Below are 21,333 nucleotides of genomic sequence, written 5' to 3'. Positions count from 1 at the left end.
GGCACGGACAAAACCTATTCCCCTTCAGGAGATTTGGCATGGGTCCTCAGATCCTCAAAAGGTACTACAGCTGCACCATCGAGAGCATCCTGACTGGTTGGATTACTGCCTGGTATGGCAACTGCTCGGTCTCTGAACGCAAGGCACTAGAGGGTAGTGCGTACGGCCCAGTACATCACTGGGGCCAAGCTTCCTTTCATCCAGGACCTCTATACCAGGGGGTGTCGGAGGAAGGCCCTAAAAATTGTCAAAGACTCTAGCCACCCTAGTCATAGACTGTTCTCTCTGCTACCGGAGCGCCAGGTCTAGGCCCAAGAGGCTTCTATACAGCTTTGGTTAAGGGCTTGTAAGTAAGCATTTCACTGTAAGGTCTACACCTGTTGTATTCAGCATATGGGACAAATAACATTTGATTTGATTACATGTAATCAGTTACTCCCCAACCCTGTGTAGTAATGCCATGTTATTCAGCATAATAGTCACTATTCAGCATAAGCATAGTACACAGTTTTGGGGCGGCAGGTACCCTATTGTTTAGAGCGTTGGGCCAGTAACCGAAAGGTTGCTGGATCGAATCAACCGGCTGACAAGGTAAAAATCTGTCGTTCTGCCCCTGAACAAGGCAGTTAACCCACTGTTCCCCGGTAGGCCGTCATTGTAAATAAGAATGTTCTTTATTTAACTAGGCAAGTCAAATAAAGGTTAAATGCAAAAAAATTAAATGTAGCAGTGTTCAGCATACACTTATAATTAGCAGTGAAAATGACACTTACGTACAAATAAATACAGTCAAATATATTATATTTTACACCAAGTGTTTTATTCCGTGAGCATCTGCTCAGGTCACATGACTTACAGTAGCTCGACCCCTCTGAAACCCCCACTGGGGAACGACTATGTTACAAGCCACAGGGTCATAAGAAGGATGACTTAACAGGTGGGAGGACATGGTTGAGACAAGGGGGGGGCAACTGACACAGAGCCAACATTTTTTGTGGAGGCTGAGGACAAATATAAAGGTCTAGATAGAGTTACAACACACAATTTTACGCTAGAAGGGTTGTAATACTCCCAGGGCAGGCTGGCTAAACAAGAGTGATGCACACGCAGGCGCTCTTTAACACATGGCACATTCCCAAATTCCTGTATGGTGATGACGACTGTAGCTGCAGCTGACTGGTCTCTGGCACTCGTCTCCTAGAGAAACACAGCAGGAAGGAACATAAGTGTATGTGAGGGTGGCTTCAGCTACGAACGCCTCCACTTCCTCAGTGATGTAGATATGGGGCAGGTGCAGGAGTGAGGGAGAGCTCATTCCCATTTGAGCCAACCGTCTGTACAGTAGTAGACTAGAGAGCAGGTGATTTGACGTCTGGGTCACTGGATGGTGGTAGAGGTGCTAATGCAGGGCGGGAGACAGAGCTTTTTCACTTGGGAGCCCAAACTCTGGCGTTTGAATTTGTCTTCACTCCCCTCTCCTCGGTGATAGGGCTTAGGCGCTGCTGAGGGCATCCACACCGGGCAACACTTTACCTGTGGGCAGAAAGGAACGACATGCAATATGGTCACTGCTTTGGAAAAACTCTTCAGCATTACTTCTTTCTAGCCTGCATCCCCTTAGACACTGATTTTGAACTGGGCATAGGTCAAAGGTCAGCGTGACGCCAGTAAGGATTAGACCGTGATCACTCACCCTCCAGAAGCTCCAGGCTGGCTCCGCCTCCTGTGCTGACGTGGCTGACCTTGTCCTCTGTGCCCCATTTGGCGCAGCATGTAGCGGTGTCGCCTCCACCTGGGAATCACCAAGACAACAGGTGGGTAGCATTCAAATCATAGAGATCCTTCACTGTCATAGTGATCCTTCACTACTATAGATGTGAGGAAGAAAAGGTGTTTGGCACCATCTGGCAGTGAAAATGATATCAAGAGTGGATGTACCAAAGCTTCCAATCAAAATGGCAGTGCAAGTATAAACTTGAATAAATTATTTTAACATGATGCGCAAGAGCAGGCGTTGTTTAACGAATGATCTCAATCTTACTTGTATTTATTTGCAAAAATTGGGATTAGGTGCAGGGTCAAATATGTTTTTTGGTCATTGTATATAAACACAATGGTCGAGGGTCTTACCGATGATTGTGACGCAGCCTGACTTGGTGACCTCCACCACTTTGTCCATCAGGCTCTTGGTTCCTTTGGCGAAGTTCTCAAACTCAAACACACCAACGGGGCCGTTCCACACGATCTGCTTGGCTCTGCCTACAGCCTCAGCGAAGTGCTTGTTGCTCTCTGGTCCACAGTCCAGACCCTGGAGAGAACAGAGAGTGACACAGGGACACAGAGCTCAACCACAGTTTTGTGTGTTGTTGTGGAGGGTATTCATCTCCAATATTTACGTTTAAAAAATCCTATAATTAATTTGGCTCTCAAAGTGATACAGTGTATCAAATTTCTAGCTAGCACAAGAACTATCAGAAAAATTGCCATAAAAACCCTTCAAGAAGACTATAAAACCCAAGCAGTGTTATGTTAATTAGGCATCAAACGGAGGGGGAAAAAACGAATCAGGTTGGGATTACACTGGATTTTTCCAATAGGAAGCACTTATTTTTGTATTCTGTAACAAAATGTTTAAAAACGTTTTACGTTGCGTGCCCCAATGAACATGACCTAGGTTGCTCTCCTCACCATCCAGCCTGCAGGGATGCCAGCAGCCACGGTTGCGGTGCCAGTCTGGGCATGCTCGTCAAACTTCTCGGCGGTGATGAAGTCGACGGGGAGGTTGATCTTGACCTTGTTCTTCTCAGCCTTGGCCATCAGCTCCTTGACGATCTTGGCACCCTCATCATCGTACAGGGAGGTGCCGATCTGGCAGAGAGGAGAGGATCACTCATTGTAAGATGTAAACTATAACCGTGATATACACCATAGTCGAACATTAAACAAATGTAACTACGTTGTGCAGAGGCACAAGTGAGTTCTGAGATATTCATTTAAATAAATTAGGTTAAAATCCTGATTTAAATATAATTTGCAGAAAAAGGATTTAACATCTCTCCATTTCTCCCACCCTCCCTACCGCCTTCTCCCCATCTTCCTCCCTCTCTCTGTCCTCACCTCCATGTTGTTGAGGACCTTGAGGAAGGTGAAGGCCATGCCACCACCAATGATCATCTCATTGACCTGGTCCAACATGTTGTTGATCAGCTGAATCTTGTCCTTGACCTTGGCTCTGCACACAACAACAGACAAACTCTATAAAAACTGTTAAACATAGTAAAACATTGATAGCCCATTATAATGAAGCCCATTTATCTAGAATCCATTATAAAACACTTAAGAGGAGTTATAATGCATACGTGGTAAAACATTATGGAAATATTTCTAGTTGAGGAAGATAGTCATATTGGGACAGAAATGTTTGTTGTAGTTGACACTTGTTTCTTTTGTCTAATGAATTTAGTGCTAAATCCTACCGTTTGTCATCCATTGTTGAGGGGTTTATCATTAGCCAATTCATATCAATGTCCTTTGTCACTGGCAGAGGTCCAAAAAGCTGAACTGTGTAAAAATCTTTGAAAATACAGAACTGTGGCAGTGAAAGAACCCGACTGGCTGCACTCAGAGCCACTGATTGGACATGGCAGTTGCACAATGCCCAGCTGAAATGGGCTCCAACACTGAGCCAATTTCGACATGTGAGCAATGGTAGTTAGCTGTGTGTGCGCACGCACACTCTTTAGTTTTCCCACTGTGCTTGGCTATAAAGTGCTCAGTCACAGGAGGTTGGTGGCACCTTAATTGGGGAGGATGGGCTTGTGGTACTGCCTGGAGCAGAATGAGTAGGATAGTATCAAGTACATCAACCAGTTTGATACCATTCACTTCGTTCCAGCCATTATTAAGAGCTGTCCTCCCCTCAGCAGCCACCACTGTGCTCAGTAGTGGGAAAAGACAGTACTGTCACACCGATTGAGGTATTACACAACACGCTTAAGGTCTTAATTCCTGGACTGCCTTCTGTGTATTTAAAAAAAATATATAATAATCCTGCACTTGAGAATGATACTACAACAGCCCAAGGCTGATGTATCAACAGAGAAAGAGAGTGAGTGAATGAGTGGTAGAGAGGATAGAAAGAGCAACAGTGAGAAATATTTAAGTGAGGTTGCATGGCTTTCATTGTTCATATAATATGACCAGACCAGTCTATTTTAGCTGGATCAACCAGTTGAAGAGCCAGTAGTGATACCATAGAAGCAGATGCAGGTCTCTGGGTAATTTATTCTTAACTCATCACAGAGCTATCCCTGTCCCGTTGACAATCAGCGACATGGTAAACTAAAGCATCAAACGGTCCTTTGACCAGTTACTTACCCTCCGAGGATGGCCAGGAAGGGCCTGGCTGGTTTCTCCAGAGCCATGGCAAAGTAGTCAAGCTCCTTCTTCATCAGGAAGCCTGCAGCCTTCTGGGACAGGTTCACTCCAACCATGGAGCTGGGGGAAGAGAAAGAAATAACTTTCTATTATTTAATTTAAAAATATATATATTTCTAGGAGATGACAGGAAGAGACAAAGTATTTTAAAAATGAAAGTATAGGAGAAAGGGATTGGCAATAAGTGATGGCTTCTATTTTTCATTAAAACAGCAGATACCAAAAGATCAGAGTTTATGCTCGACTCCTCCACAGAATGTGTGGTGACCCCTACCTGTGGGCTCTGTGTGCTGTGCCGAAAGCATCGTTGACGTAGACGTCTCCCAGTTTGGACAGAGAGGCTCTGAAGGAATCAATTTGCTCCTGGGTGGCTTTGGTCTAGAAGATAAAGGAGAGAATAGACAGGTTACTACCAGCAGGAACAGTTTACACACCTAGCAGACAGAACTGTATGGCCTATTGTGCAGCAAACAGAGGCCTAATTTATTCATATTGATGACATCAATTAATAAATACTACATGGGAAGATATAAAATAAGCCATTTTCCACATTCATGAATATAGCCCATATCATCCATCCATGTTCAGCAACTGTATTAAGGGTTTATAATACATGTCAGAACACATGGTGTGGCACCTAGGAGCGTAGTGATATGAGACAATTCAGAGGCTCAACACACAAGGCACAATTCAAAACCAAGCAGAAGCTGGTGTATTTCTTAAATCAAAAGGTGAGTTATAGAAATGGTCCAAACGTGGTCCAATCATTTGAGCGGTCTTTGTTGTGGCGAATTGGGTGCTGGCAGCTGCAACCTTTTGGGAGGCGAGACTAGCTTCCACGGTTGTTAGTCATACATCCTTCTTCCTCTCTGGTTCTGAATCTTTCCCATAATCGTCCCCATATGAAAATGGATTCACTCACCGAGTTTGTGGGTTCCTGGTAGTTGAGCGCATAGCACTCATCCATCTCCCGCTCAGAATCCCACCACCACTCTTCTTCTGCAGTGCACTGGGCCTTCTGCAGTGCACTGGGGTCATACTCAGAGGCATCATGGTTAACACCAACATGTGATGGGCAGGTCTGAGATACTTCATTCTTGTGAGATTTACCAAGAACGTCTGTCTGATTAATCACAGAGATCAAATATGCTTGGGTGTCCGTCTGGCTGTGACCATCTATTGATGTGCTGGTTTGGCAGCTTACATCTTGAGAAACAGCTGAAGACTCCCCAATCTGAGTTTGTTCATCTTGACTATCAGTTACCTGCACCAGTTCTACCACTTTGGCTTGTAGCTCACCCTTCTCCCGCTTCAGGTTCTCAATGCGCTCTCTCTGGACTGTGCATTCTTCATTGAGGTCTTCAATCTCTTCTCGAAGACACCTTTTCTCCTCTTCAGTTTTGCAGAGGAGATCTTGAAAAATCTTTAGCCTCCTCTTCAACTCTTCAGCTTCATCATTTGGAGCACATTTTCTTCTAGTTACCCATTTCAAAGTTTGCAGCTCCTGCAAAGTCTCGCTCCAATACTTCTTCAACTTGGCGGCTCGCTGTTGCTCTTTCTGTAGAGCGACTCCTTGTTTCAGCAGGCTTTCTTCAGCCTTCTTCCTTTTCTCAGCTTCGGCAGTTAGCTGAGCCTTCAGCTCATTTGCCCCATTATCTGGCTTGCTGACAGAAACCTGGCCTTCTTGCCCAAACCCAGCCCCTTCTTCCTCAGGGGACTGGATGATTAACTGTCCATTCTCCATGCTGACGATACACTGTAGAGTACCACTATTGGCCAATGCATCCGGTTCTGCTTGCCAGGCCTTTTGGTGCACATCTAGCGCCACATCCATCATGTTATTTAGAGCTTTCCATAGCTCCTTTGACCCTTTATCCATCTCACATCTCTGGACACCTGGTGGTTTCTTCAGGATGTTTAGGAGGAGCTCCCTTTGAGCTTCTGGCAGTACTTCTATGCCTTCTCCCTGCAGCCATGGAACAGTGAGGGGATCTGTCATCCATCCATGAATGTCTGCGATTATTTTGGTGCAAATGTGTGAGCGCTCCGAATTCTCTCATGCACTACACCTCTAGGCCACCAGATAAAGCTGTGCCTGCATTACCTCCACCAGTGTGGCAGAACACTGGGTGTGACATAGGGTTGCAAAGGGTCGGAAACTTTCCGGTAAATGTCCGGAAATTTTCCATGGGAAGTTAAGCTTAAATTCATCATAAGAGTTAGCGTAAAAGAGTGAACCTTTTTGTGTAGGATGCACATAAGGTAATTCTAGGTATTGTGGCATATTTTGGTTAAACTATCCCCAATTCAATGGAATTGCAACCCTCTGCAGGCACAGTGCATTCTTCCATCACATGTACAGCTGATTCTCAAGATCTTGCACACTAATAAGATGCTGAGCCCACACTACTACACTGTCTGAGCCAAGGACTACATGCTTTCTGGTAAGTTTTGATTACAACACTGGATGGGGTGAATATATTTTATGACATACATTATTTTTTGTTAACTAATAAATAGTAGCCTACAGCAAAATGTGTTTAAATCATTCCTAACTTGTTAACAATTTGTTAGTTTTTCCTACCATGTGGGTTTCAGCTTGCTTGAGCCTGCTAACTGAGGGTTAATTCACCTGTTTCCATACATGTTTTATCTTAAAACATTTATCTTACAAAGGAGTTGTTTAATCTAACTGCTTAACCATTTATCTGTACATGGAATTGTATTTTTTTTATTTTTTATTATCTAATATTTACAGGAAAATGCCACAGGCACTATCTGATTGATGTGTGGAGACATTTCACTGCAGATAATGTAACAAGCAACCTCTGACAAAAGTCCCTCTACTTCTATTCAAGGTGAAATTGATTAATCAGACACCTTATCGATAGCAACAGCTCATGGTCCTCCTGGAATAAGTTTTTGACTCGATGGGGGAACGTAGTCAGAGAAATATTGATGAATGTCTTGCTCGAGTTGTGAATGGAACTGGTTCACCTCTGATGCTCACAGGAAATGTGTATTGGAAGAGATTTCTGAATGTTCTTCGCCCAACATGCACTCCTCCAACCAGACATGCTTTATCTACTCATTTGCTGGATGCAGAGTTCAATTGCAGGTCAAGCAAATCATAGAGAAAGCAGACTGTATTGCAATCATCTCTGATGGGTGGTCAAATGTTCATGGGAAAGGAATAATCAACTACATCTCCACCCCTAAACCAGTATTCTACAAGAGCACAGACAAGGGACAACAGACACACCGGTCTCTACATTGCAGATAAGCTGAAGGCAGTCATGAATGACCTTGAACCACATAAGGTATTTGCACTGGTGACAGACATGAAGTCTGCTTGGTCTGAAGTGGAGACATCCTGCCCTCACATCACACCCATTGGCTGTGCTGCTCATGCATTGAATCTGCTCCTCAAGGACACCATGGCACTGAAAACAATGGATACACTCTACAAGAGAGCCAAGGAAATTATTAGGTATGCGAAGGGTCATCATGTTATAGCAGCAATCTACCTCACCAAGCAATGTGAGAAGAATAAGAGCACCGCCTTGAAGCTGCCCAGCAACACCCGTTGGAGTGGTATTGTCATCATGTTTGACAGTCTCCTGGAGGGGAAGGAGTCTCTCCAAGAAATGGCCATATCAGTCTGCCGATATGGCCAGCCCCATCAAGAGGATCCTCCTGGATGATGTATTTTGGGAGAGAGTGGTAAGCAGCCTGAAATCTATAGCAGTAGCCATTGCATGGATTGAGGGAGACAATGCCATCTTGTCTGCTTGCAGATGTAAGAGAAGAAATCCGTACTGCCCTGCCCACTTCACTGTTGCTCCAAGCAGAGGAAACTGCAGTTCTGAAATACATCAAAAAGTGTGAAGACTTCTGCCTGAAGCCCAGCGTACATGCAGCGTACATGTTGGACCCCAAGTATGCTGGCAAGAGCATCCTGTCTGGTGCAGAGATCAACAAGGCCCATGGTGTCATCACTACCGTGTCTCGCCACTTTGGCCTGGATGAGGGAAAGGTTCTTGGCAGTCTGGCGAAGTACACTTCCAAGCAAGGGCTTTGGAATGGAGATGCAATATGGCAGTCGTGCCAACATATCTCATCAACCACCTGGTGGAAGGGACTTTGTGGATCTGAGGCTCTTTCCCCTGTTGCCTCAATCATCCTCCAAATCCCACCAACATCAGCCGCCTCAGAGCGCAACTGGTCCTTGTTTGGGAACACACACACACCAAAGCACGCAACAGGCTGACCAATACAAGGGTTGAAAAATTGGTGGCCATCCGGGCAAATTTGAGGCTTTAGAGCCTGACAACGAGCCATCCTCAACAAGGTTGGAAAGTGACAGTGAAGATGAGGCCTCAGTCTGATGTTCAAGAGGTGGACATTGAGGAGGTCCAGGGAAAAGACATGGACGCCTGAGAGGAAAACAACCAAAGCTTTAGTTTAGCCTTTCAATTTACAGATGTATGTTGAAAACATTTTTGGGAGATGCGATGGATCATTGGGGATTATTCAATATTCCCTTTCTTTTGTTGTTCAGTGAAATCATCCCATGTGAAGAGTCAACTCATTTAATTAAAAGTTCAATTCATAACTAAATAGTTTTTTTATTTCTATTGGAAGGATTTAATCATTTGCAATTATGTCTACTTATGATAAGGTAAAAGGTTTATGTTTCGGTCTCCATATGATATGGTAAACATATCCAATGCAAAAAACATCTACATTTAAATGGTATTAATATTAATTTGCATATATTTTCGTTAATTCCCATATATTCCGGTTAACTCCCACGGAAAAGTTTCTACCTCTGAATATTCCCCAAAATGTGCAACCCTAGTGTGACATAGAAAAGTAGTGATGCAAGACAATTCAGAAGCTCACACACGCCACAGAATAAAAGGTACCAAATAAAAGGTGGTTAACACAAATGGTCAAACGCTGGGCTCCACTTAGAGCATTAGCGCTGAGCGATTAACCGAAATGTGTTCTTTTCTGTAGAGATAAATCAGATCTGCAGCTGCTGTTCCAGTTTCAACTGTTCTGCTTGCGGTTATGGAACCCCTACCTGTCCCAGACCTGCTGCTTTCAACTCTTAATGATCGGCTATGAAAAGCCAACTGACATTTATTCCTGATTATTATTTGACCATGCTTGTCATTTATGAACATTTTGAAAATCTTGGCTCTCTAATTCTCTCCTTCTCTCTTTCTTTCTCTCTCTCGGAGGACCTGAGCCCTAGGACCATACGTCAGGACTACCGGGCATGATGACTCCTTGCTGTCCCCAGTCCACCTGGCCTTGCTGCTATTCCAGTTTCAACTGTTCTGCCTGTGGTTATGGAACCCCTACCTGTCTCAGATCTGCTGTTTTCAACTCTAAATGATCGGCTATGAAAAGCCAACTGACATTTATTCCTGATTATTATTTGACCATGCTTGTCACTTATGAACATCTTGGCCATGTTCTGTTATAATCTCCACCCGGCACAGCCAGAATAGGACTGGCCACCCCTCATAGCCTGGTTCCTCTCTAGGTTTCTTCCTAGGTTTTGGCCTTTCTAGGGAGTTTTTCCTAGCCACCGTGCTTCTACACCTGCATTGCTTGCTGTTTGGGGTTTTAGGCTGGGCTTCTGTACAGCACTTCGAGATATTAGCTTATGTACGAAGGGCTATATAAAATAAACTTGATTTGATTTGATCAAGCCTGAACTGTGCATGTGGTAGGATGTTGTACTTTCCAACAGGCCAATATTCTACAGTTTAGCACAACAAAAAAAGTGGTAATTATTTACAATGACCATAATCCATTGCACACGCGCCTACTTGTGGAGCACTGAGCTATAATACCAACGGTGTGGAGCAGGCACAGAGATTGAGAGAAGATAGATTGTGTGATCGAGAGGGATAGAAAGCAGATGCTTCGCGAGCCATCTCCCTGAAAATATATTATCTTCAGTGATTGATAGTTGGTATTCAGCAGTACTTTGAATTACTACTAAAATGGTTATTTTGTTAGACAACATAGGTAGCAGCTCTATAGATATGAGATGACTTGGAATGAATAATAAAATATTAGTTTTATTTGACTTAAGTAAATTACGGTTATTAAGTGATAAGAGGTTATGGGACGTCACTACCGTTCATCAAATGTTTTAAAACTTATATTAATTGTTTTATTCTGTGACAGCATTCAGCCCAAATAATGCATAGTGCAAAAATAATAATTGAAACCGAACACCGTAATTTGGTAATAATCGAACCAACCTCAAAAAAAGCTCTAATCACTCAGCACTACTGAACATAAACTCAAAGGGGAAGTTCTGTATTTTACAACCTAATATTAATGTTAGACTACTTTCAGAGGGAGGGACCCTCTAAGGGCCAGAAGACTGTAAACCCATGGTTCGGTTTTCTTTGAACAGCCAATTCTAAATAGTGTATCTATAAGAGCATGTGGTGAATATACTGCAGTGATGCCAGGGGAGTGGACTGCATGACAAGGGTACTGTAAGGACTTTATAATCAGGTTCCTACTGACCTTTAACAGCAAAGTTCTTGACTCTTTCACAGAAAGGTCACAGAAAGGTCATGGCTGATCTATGGTGTCCCATCCAAATGCCAGGCGGTGGCACTAGTACAGTTCAACCAGGTCATCATAGAACTTGCCCTTAACCACAGACCTGGGATCGGATTACACCATCCCCCAATCCTATCCTCAAGCATTAGATGAATGAAAAAGATCTGACCCCAAATCAGCGGTTAGGGGTAACATCTAGACTTACCTACTCTGTCGCCTGCCACCCCCTAGCCATCGAGGGATCTTGTGAAAGGTCGACAGCTACCCCCCTTCCCAATCTCCTCCCTCCTCTAAGGGTTGCATACCAGCCAGGGCTCACAAGACAAGAAAAGCAAAACGCTAGACCCGAGACAACCCACTACCCTTCACTCAAATGTCAGCAGGTCAGGGCTGCATCTCGGGTAAACGAGAGGAGATGGAGTAGGGGGAGAAGTAGAAGTAGAATCATGGCCATTGATACAGGCAGGCACAGATACTACAGGAAACTCATCCTATAAACCTATGCATTTACATAATACTCTCAGTGGTGCAACCTTCTTAAGAGCTGCTAACAGTTTTAGTATGGATGTACTCAGTGACGCAGTAATTTGTGGCTGTACTCCTCAAACAGATGAGACGCCATTTTCTGTACCCTGGACTCCAAATGACAAAATCCCTGCTTTTCAGGTCAGATGGCTGACTGGTGTCTCATTATTTTGTAGCTTGGCTTTATTTTCTTCTCTGCGATGCCTTTAGCAGCTCTGCTGACACCAACACCACAGGAGTGACAGTTGCAGATTTGGCCTCTGCAGGGTAGAGGCCCTCATTTTATGTAAATAGAAAGGGCCTCTGGGAATGGCTACTGCAGTCGTTGACTAACCTTGTTTCCGGAGGCGTCCTTGCCCTTGCCCTCCTCTGCAACGTGGAACCGCAGGTTCTCCAGGAGGATAACTGAACCGGCGGCAGGGTCGGCACAGGCCTTCTCTACGTCGGGACCTACGCAGTCCTTCAGGAAGTGCACGTCCCTGAGAATGGGTGCAACACATGCACGATTGAGTACTTTATTCAGATCTCTCAACTGACTGTTTCAGTGAGGTAACCAAAGTGTGTCAATAGAGATCATACCAATTCATTAATTGGTACAACTCAGTCAATGGCACAGTAACACACATACAAGAGTTATATTTCACTCGCAGCATGGTAATAGCCAGCTATGCCACGAGGTCTCACTCACTTGCCCAGCAGGCTCTTGAGCTCGGCAGCCACAGGCTTCAGGGAGAATTTGTCAGGCATGGGGTTCCCATCAGGACGACCCAAGTGGCTCATCAGCACCACAGCCTTGGCCCCATGGTCAAGACAGTGCTTGATGGTGGGGACAGCAGCCTTGATCCTGGAATACACAGGCACACAGTATGAGCAAAGGCTGGAATCGGGCTCCTATAGAATGAATTAGTAACACTTGGTCTAATCATGTGCATTACTTACTGAAGATGATAAAATGAAAACAAGCTCATTATTACCTCTGGTTGTTCGTTATGTTATGGTCCTTCATTGGCACATTGAAATCAACCCTGCAAAAGACATTTATAACATTCAGCTTTGGGCACAGTAATAATAAGTGTTTTGAGCATTAAAAAATGTATGGTTGAAAAGGAAGGGTATATTACTGGAAACTTTAAGTTTACCAGTAAACTACTAGAATTTTGGTATCTTTTAAGGATTGTATGTAACCTATCACAAGATAGGTGGCCCTTTTGGGTGTCTAATCAGCTCTGGCCCTCTGTGTGGCCTTATCACATGTAAAATATGAAATAATTGAATACATTAAAATGAAAAAAATAGACTGACTAAGCTGTAAAACATTATCCTAAATATAAATAAGCTTAGTAAATACCATGGGCGTTTAATGAGGGTTTCAGAATGAAATATCCTTTATATATTTTTTACTAACATTTATTTAACCGTGTCAATATGGATTTGTCGCCAATGTTTGTGTCAAACTGGTGCCAGTTGTCAAAAAAAGTCAATAGCTGAAAGAGTTGGAGATAATTGAAAATTATGCCATTGTTGATTAGATGTTCCCTCAAACCATATTGTCTATCTACTAGAAACTCATGAACAGACACATAATGTATAATAGAACACTATAAAAATAAAAAATAAATAAAAAGTTATTCAAGTATAAATGACCAAACTTACGATTGATTTTCTGTTAAGAACCAAAATTACTGAACATTCTGGTAAATTTGGTAAATTACCAGTGTCTTTGCAACCATTATAAAACGTGTCCATGACACTGGGCTTAGTATTGAAAAGAAATTATTCAACAGCCAAACACTTTCCTGTATGACACACAGTGACATGAGCACATGCTGCATCCCTCATTCTCCTGCCCATTACCAAACTCCATCCCCCTCTCGGTTTCTCCTCCGGCCCACTTGATGCAGTGAAGTGCAGGATCAGGCAATGTGTGCCACAACCGTACTCTATTGTACTAGAACCCTACGGTCAGCATAGGGGAAGAATGACACCGCTATGGAATGCCTTTGTTAGCAATGACCCCTTCAATGGGTAAAGGGGAACAGAATTCACAGCCGCACTAGTGATGCCCTTGTAATAGGCTACCATTTGTTTAACCCGCACCTTACACTACAGGGCCGTAAAGGCAGGTGTATTATACGAGGGATAAAAGACTGGAGGTGGAGCAAGGATATGCATATACGCAGAATAAGGCCAGCACACTGGCTGCTTGACAGGCTTGGCACAGGCCTGCCAGACTGTTCGCTCTACCACAGCAAAGTCTCCATAACAGCCCAAGGTCCTGACAGTCAGTCACAGTTTGACCTATTCTGCACAAGTAAGTAATGCCGCTTCATAGAAGTAGGCTGTACATAGACAAATATGCATGTTATGGCAAGCCCAGGATGGAATGTGATGAGATATTTTCATAGTAGTTTGTCTACCCCAGGGTTTCCCAAACTCAGTCCTGGGGCCCCTGCTGGGTCCACGTTTTGGTTTTTACTCTAGCACTACACAGTTTGATTAAGGGTTGGCTATTTGAATCAGCTGTGTAGTGCACTCAAGGGGGAGTCTTAGGACAGAGTTTGGGAAACCCTGGTCTACCCTCGCTTTCAGTCATCTGTGCTGATAGGTGTGTGGATTTGACCTTGAAAAGGCCTAATGCATCTCCTGCAGTCATCATGGGTACATGGAGCTGGGGACTCCAGGATGCCCTATGACATTTAAAAGTGGGTGTCGTTTTTCAGTGTACTGAAGCACCCCTTGGAGTCACACAGGACAACAATATCTGAGCAAATGCCATCAGCTAAAATGGATAGGATGGTGTTTATAAGATTAACTAGCTAATTGAATATAAATACAGTAGTGTATCCTCAGCTTAGAGATTTGTACTTACTCGGATATCATCTTAATGAATAATAAAAACAGTTAAAAATGGTTGCAATTAACATTTTAGGGATGCTTGCATCCATTCTGCATCACTCCTATGGCACGTAATTGGTTTGAATAGGGAAAACGTGAGACGACAACTGCCTGTGTTCTGTCACGAGTGGTGGCATGCATCACCTGCTGAAGTACCCAAAATACACCTATTAAAAATGTCAACTAGTAAGACCATTATTACTGTTCCAGCTGGCTGATATGCGTTATTAGGTAGGTAATGTTAAGTGTGACAGAAATTTTAGACCAAGCTTTACTTGGCGATACGTCCTCAATTCCCAACTTGGAAGATAACACGTCTTCTAAACTCCCATGTCTAGTTGCAGGCGGTTCGTTTGAATTTTTTAATTAAATACATTTGCGCCAAGATGTAATCCAACGATGTGTACGCACTTTCGACTTTGGGGTGGAAACCAATAATGAATATAAACCCTGGATTGCTGATGCTATATATTGGCCATTCAGAGGCTTTGAAGACACGGTCGGGCATATTCACAGTCCTCCATAGGAATGAATGGAATTCCGTATTTCAATTAAATGTTTAAAGGACATTATAAAAACAATTTTATTTAAGTGTGTTTTGTTGTTGTTCAGACAGTAACATAAGTAATCAAAATTCATTACTTATTTTATTTGTATTTTATGTTCACATAATATAAATTTAAAAAGTACGCATTAATGTGTCTATAATAGACCAAACGTGTCATTTTTTTTTATGTAGACAAATCATTTCTATAGCTTCCAAAATATATATTTTTTCCCACAGTGGGGGAGGTCAAGATGGAGGTGTCTTCAACACAGCACCATTTGAACACCGCAATCTCTATTGCACGCCACACTTCCCTTTCCCACCTAGACAAAAGGAAAACCTATGTGAGAATGCTGTTCATTGACTACAGCTCAGCATTCAACACCATAGTTTCCTCCAAGCTCATCACTAAAGTAAAGGCCCTTGTATTAAACACCTGCCTCTACAACTGGACTTCCTGATGGGCCGCCACAAGGCGCTGAGGGTAGGCAACAACACATCCGCCACGCTAACCCTCAACACAGGGGCGCATGCTTAGTCCCCTCCTGTACTCCCTGTTCACCCACGATTGGGTGGACGTGCACGACTCCAACACAATCATTAAATTTGCCAACGACATAACGATGGTAGGCCTGATCACCGACGACGATGAGACTGCAGGGGAGGTGGTCAGGGGCCGAGCACGCCCCCATTCACATCAACAGGGATGTAGTGGACCAGGCAGAGAGCTTCAAGTTCCTCAGCATCCACATCACTGAAGACCTATAAGATCCACACTCTAGGTCTTTACCCATCCAAAAAGTTGGACCCATTCCGAAATGGCCCTGGGGCTTCCCCACCCGGACATAAAAATAAATAAAAATAATAATATATATATAAAAGGAGGGAGTAGTGTAACGACCCTGGGTTTATAAGCGCGGAAATCGACTCTGCCGCTCGAGCATGCTCCTTTCAAAGAGCGCGTCCTCGCGCTAGCTTGCACTTTACGTCTTACAGGAACGCGCTCACCGGCCAAGCACACGCACTGTCGTGGATGCGAGGTCCGATCACTTCTGACACCAGTGTAATGAAACAGCAGGGAGCAGGTCTCGAACCCTCGACCTTCTAGCCCGAGGTCCGGCGCGCTATCGACTGTGCCGCAAAAGCACGCTCGAGCGGCAGAGTCGATTTCCGCGCTTATAAACCCAGGGTCGTTACAATGTATAGAGACCCGTTCCAAACAGACCCGAGGACAACTAAACCCGTTCCGTATGAACCTGGTTGGATCCAGAACCAGTCCGAGTGAGGGAAGCAGCATAATTTTTTTTTGTCACTTTATTAACCGTAGCTGATGAAGCAGAGGAGGGAGAGGGGTGCCGCTCTAGCAAGCAGGGGAGGGGCTGTACTGTGAGCGAGTGACATGGGAGCAGGGAAGAGGGAGAGACAGAAACCAACCAAGCCGACTCACTCTAGTTGACTTTTTTTTAACCTTTATTTAAGGTAGCCTAGTGTCATAGCTGACATAGCTAGGTTATTTATCATCATCAACTATCATTACGTAATACCCGTCTTGGACTGCTATGAACCAGGAGACGCAAGTTAAGCTAGCTAATGTTAGCTAGCTAGGCTAACTGAGGCTGCAGTGTAGCCCACAGTTACAAATAACTTCATTAAAATATTTAGTAGCAGCCTGCCTAAATGTTGGCTCTTGGTCGTTGTACCCCATCCTTCTCCTTTTTGTACTGACTCTCTTGCACTGGCTCTATGCACACTCACTGCTTCTACTCCGTGTATTATCTATCCTGATTGCCTAGTCACTTTTACCCCTACCTACATGTTACCTCAATCACCGCGTACCCCCAGCACATTGACTCGGTACCGGTAGTCCTTTTATATAGCCTTGTTAATGTTATTTTATTGTGTTACCCTTTCCTTTTCTTGTGCTAATTTTCACTTTGCATTGTTGAGAAAGGGCTCGTAAGTAAGCATTTCAGCGAAAAATGTATTGTGTATTTGGCACATGTGACAAATAAAATGTGATTCGATTTTGTCCCTACCGATGTGAAGCTAGCCATGATAACAAATTAGCCACAAAAGTGGAATTTGCAGTTCACCTTCAAAAAAGGCCCTTATTGAAAGTGATACAAATAATGGAATCATGCCATATTTGGACTAGATAACGCTGATTGGAATGCTGCTACATAATTTAAAATTAAACACAATAGTTTGATAATAAACAGAACAAACAAAATCCCACTGGATGTATTAGACTGCATAATTGCATTGGGGGAATACTTGTATGCACTGTATAGCCTTACCTATGATTTCCCACAGTCAAAGTCCTACAATAAGAGCTAAGAAGCTAATATGTGTGTTAACTCTTGAGAATTGTGTTCTGTTGGTGTCACCGAGTCGGCCGATTCATGGGTGCACAATCTATCGGTTGCCCCCAATTCAATTATGCAGTCTAATACATCCAGTGGGATTCATTTTTTTAAAACAAATTATGTAACATTCCAACATTGTTTAGCATTATCTAATCCAAATATGTAATGATTTCACTATTTGTATCCGTTTGCATCACTTTCAATTAGGGACTTATTTTGAAGGCGAACCACAAATTCCACACATGGAGGATGACAGCTGCCAGTGACCATAGCAACAGAGTAAAAAAAAATATATATAATTAACGTGTGAAAAGTGAACTATAACCACAAAAAGTACAGTAGGAAGACAGGCTAAAACGGCTTATTCAATAGAAATCCGAGATCACACCTTTAGGCGATGTCATGGCATTGTTGGCTAGCTAAGCGCATGCACGTCATCAGGTCTAACAGTCGTCTGGCGCCGAACTGCCCATGTGCGGGCCATCAAATCAAAGGCACTCCTTCGATATGGAGTAGTTTGACGAAAATGTGTCCGTTTGTCACTTTCACGAGGTTGGAGTAATAACATGTCCAACTATTTAAGACTTTGGCTCGAATCTAGGTTGTGCCTTTAGATTTCTAGATAATGTACAACTAAGGAAGATTTTTTCAATTCTCTCATTGTCTTCTCAAACCCCGGCCTGGTCTGCTTCGCAAGCGTTTGCGGAAGTCTTGCAATGTTGCGCCTCTGGGTTTAGAAACTCTGTACAATAACACCATAAGCATGTATAAAACGTATTTACAATCAATAGAAATGATTAACCCAAAATATTTTAGAAATAAATAATTAGCATTGTTAGACATGACTAAATCTATAATGTTAGCCAGCTAACTACCTAGCTAGAGTGGCAAGCTTGGAATTGGTCACATGTAATTAGTTTATAAATAATACATAAACAAAAAACTTGAAATCCCAATGGATGTATTAGACTGCATAATTTAATTGGGGGTATACTTATATGCACTGTACAGCCTTATATGGATTGTGCACCCATGAAATGGGGTATCAGCATATTCAGTGACACACACGGGGGATGAAGAGTTTACACACATATTGTCTTAGCTCTTATAGCAGGACTTTGACTGTGGGAAATCACCTTCCCAGTCAGCCTATTGTGCATATTGTATAATCAAATTGCACTGTACAGCCTAACCTATGGACAATGCACCCCATGAAATAGACTAACAGTACACAATTCAAGAGTTTAAACCAATATTACCCCGGAAATAGAAAAACAATGATTTGTATTGTTAGACGTGACTCTGTAAACCTATAAATGTTAGCCAGCTAACTATACTAAACAAAAATATTAAATGCAACATAAAGTGTTGCATCTTTCATGAGCTAAAATAAAAGATCCCAGAAATGTTCCATCGTCACAAAAAGCTTGTTTCGCTCCAATTTTGTGCACAAATGTTTACATCCCTGTTAGTGAGCATTTCTACTTTTCCCAGATAATCCAGCCATCGGAAAGGTGTGGCATATCAAGAAGCTGATTAAACAGCATGATCATTACACAAGTGCATCTTGTGCTGGGGACAATAAGAGGCCACTAAAATGTGCTGTTTTGTCACAACACAATGCCACAGAGGTCTCCAGTTGAGGAAGTGTGCAATTGGCATGCTGACTAAAGGAATGTCCACCCCACCAGAGCTGTTGTCAGATAATGTAATATTAATTTCTCTACCATAAGCCGTCATGTGGGCAAGCGGTTTGCTGATGTCAACGTTGTCAACAGAGTGCCCAATGGTGGCTGTATGGGCAGGCATAAGCTATGGAGCATGAACACAATTGATTTTATTGATGGAAATTTGAATGCACAGAGGTACTGTGACAAGATCCTGAGGTTCATTGTCGTGCCATTCATCTGCCGCCATCACCTCATGTTTCGGCATGATAATGCACGGTCCCATGTCGCAGGGCTCTGTACACAATTCCTGGAAGCTGAAAATGTCCCTGTTTTTTTTCATGCCATGTTTGGGATGCTCTGGAACAACATGTAACACAGCGTGTTCCAGTTCCCACCAATATCCAGCAACTTTGCACAGCCATTGAAAAGGAGTGGGACAACATTCCACAGGGCATATTCAACAGTCTGATCAACTCTATGCAAAAGGATATGTGTCGCACTGCATGAGGCAAATGGTGGTCACATCAGATACTAACTGGTTCTGATCTATGTCCCTGACCAACAGATGCATATCTGTATTCCCAGTAAAGTGAAATCCATAGATTAGGGCCTAATGAATGTATTTAAATTGACCGATTTCCTTATAAAACGGTAACTCAGTAAACTCTTTGAAATTGTTGCGTTTATATTTTTGTTCAGTATAGCTAGCTAGAGTGGCAAGCTAGGTGATGTCACATTGTGGCCTACATGCTGACTGCACATGCATCGCCGGTTTTCAGTAGTTACAACAGCCACAAGGTCAAAATTGGCTATATGATAAGAATTCATTAAAACAAAAATGTCCTTTGTTCTATATTTAAGGTTAGGGTTTGGCAGAAGGTTAGCAGTGAGGTTAAGGTTAGGTCTAAAATAAGATTTGAAAAACGGAATTTCTGACTTTGTGGCTATGGTAACTAGTGAGCACCCGTATCACCACGAAGAAACACTAATAACGGTCTGTCTAGGCGAAATTTTTAAAAGCCAACCAAATGTATATTTTAACTGCAATGAAGTTCAATGTAGCTTTTCGATAACAATGTATCGTGAATGTTTCCAAAACTAAAGTATCAAGCGTCTCTCAGTTCCTGTCATGTTACGAATCACAGTGCGATGTCCAATGCTGCGTTCATGACAACTGCGAACTTGGGAAAAAACGATTTCCTTAGTCGGAATTCGTTAACAGTCATCCAACTCAGAATTACAAGTCGGAAACTCGGGCATATTTCTAGAACTCAGACCTGAAGATCACTGATTTGACCTCGTTTTTTCAGTTGTCTTCGTTTCCGCAGTTGTCTTGAAAGCACCAATAACCCCCTTTCCGATGGCTCAATTCGAACTCACCTCATGATCACGCGCTTCCCCTTCACGTCCACCTTGTCCAGGGTGAGTTTATTTGACAGCGACATTTTGGATATTTTAGTTGCACCTGCTTTTCTGCCTTTACCTCACTCTGCTGATGGGTAGTTCCCGAATGAAATCACATTTGCGCAGCGAGGAAGCACTTCGGGTGGGCGGGACGTTACACGCCCATCCACGGTGTATTGGTCCAAAGCTAGTACGGAACTGCTGCATCAGCACTGCCATTGGGTTATGCCAGTGCCAGTCATATGAGCTATGTCCTCCATTTAAAGCTCAATTTAACGGGAAACGGCGTGTGACGAAAGTCACGTAACGTTTTCCTCGAAGACTATTTTTATTATTTAAAAATAAAATACAATACAAATAATTGTAAAGCAATTAAAAATATACAATATAGAAAAACAAAGAGTATGCAAACATTGCAAACAGCCAGGGGAATACAAACAATACATTATATGAAGACCTTGTAAAAAGTACAAACATTTACATTTTGTATTGCTTTTTTTATGAGAATATTTTTTTAAATATTTTGTTGAATTTCATTCTCACAAATAATAAAGAGGTTTATTACTAAAATGTAACTTATGAATATGGAATTTAGCAAAAATAACAATGAAGTTTAATAAGAAGAAAGGCTTTGCATAGTCTTTGCTATATTTTGTAAAACCAAATATCACATTTTCAAGTAGAAGGGCAAATTAGCATGTATATGATCAACAGATATCTTGTCACAGCTTCTTGTTACTTTGTTAGTACTTACTCGTAGCTCAAAGTAGCCTATGGCTTTTTTACTTATAATAGCTAATAAAGTCAGACACTACTTCTATGATAAGAGAAATACCAAAATAAATGTAAAACAGCCTCCGGTTGTTCATTACAGAATGTACGAGAAACA

The 21,333-nt window shown here is 42.7% G+C and overlaps 1 protein-coding gene across 1 annotated transcript; it reads right to left on the bottom strand.

Moving 5' to 3' along the window:
- Positions 1-798: 798 nt before the first annotated feature.
- On the bottom strand, positions 799-20,572 carry LOC129818347 (phosphoglycerate kinase). Its single transcript, XM_055874153.1, has 11 exons — positions 20,421-20,572; positions 12,537-12,587; positions 12,251-12,406; positions 11,897-12,041; positions 4,712-4,815; positions 4,378-4,497; positions 3,118-3,232; positions 2,689-2,868; positions 2,131-2,308; positions 1,694-1,792; positions 799-1,533 (listed from the first exon to the last, which is right to left on the bottom strand). The coding sequence occupies exons 1-11, from the start codon at positions 20,483-20,485 to the stop codon at positions 1,493-1,495; spliced, it is 1,254 nt and encodes a 417-aa protein (XP_055730128.1). The 5' UTR covers positions 20,486-20,572; the 3' UTR covers positions 799-1,492.
- Between the last annotated feature and the right edge of the window lie 761 nt (positions 20,573-21,333).

Source organism: Salvelinus fontinalis, chromosome 2 (genome assembly GCF_029448725.1).
Source record: "Salvelinus fontinalis isolate EN_2023a chromosome 2, ASM2944872v1, whole genome shotgun sequence".
Taxonomy (NCBI): Eukaryota; Metazoa; Chordata; class Actinopteri; order Salmoniformes; family Salmonidae; genus Salvelinus; species Salvelinus fontinalis.
This window is presented reverse-complemented; position numbering and strand designations above follow the sequence as displayed.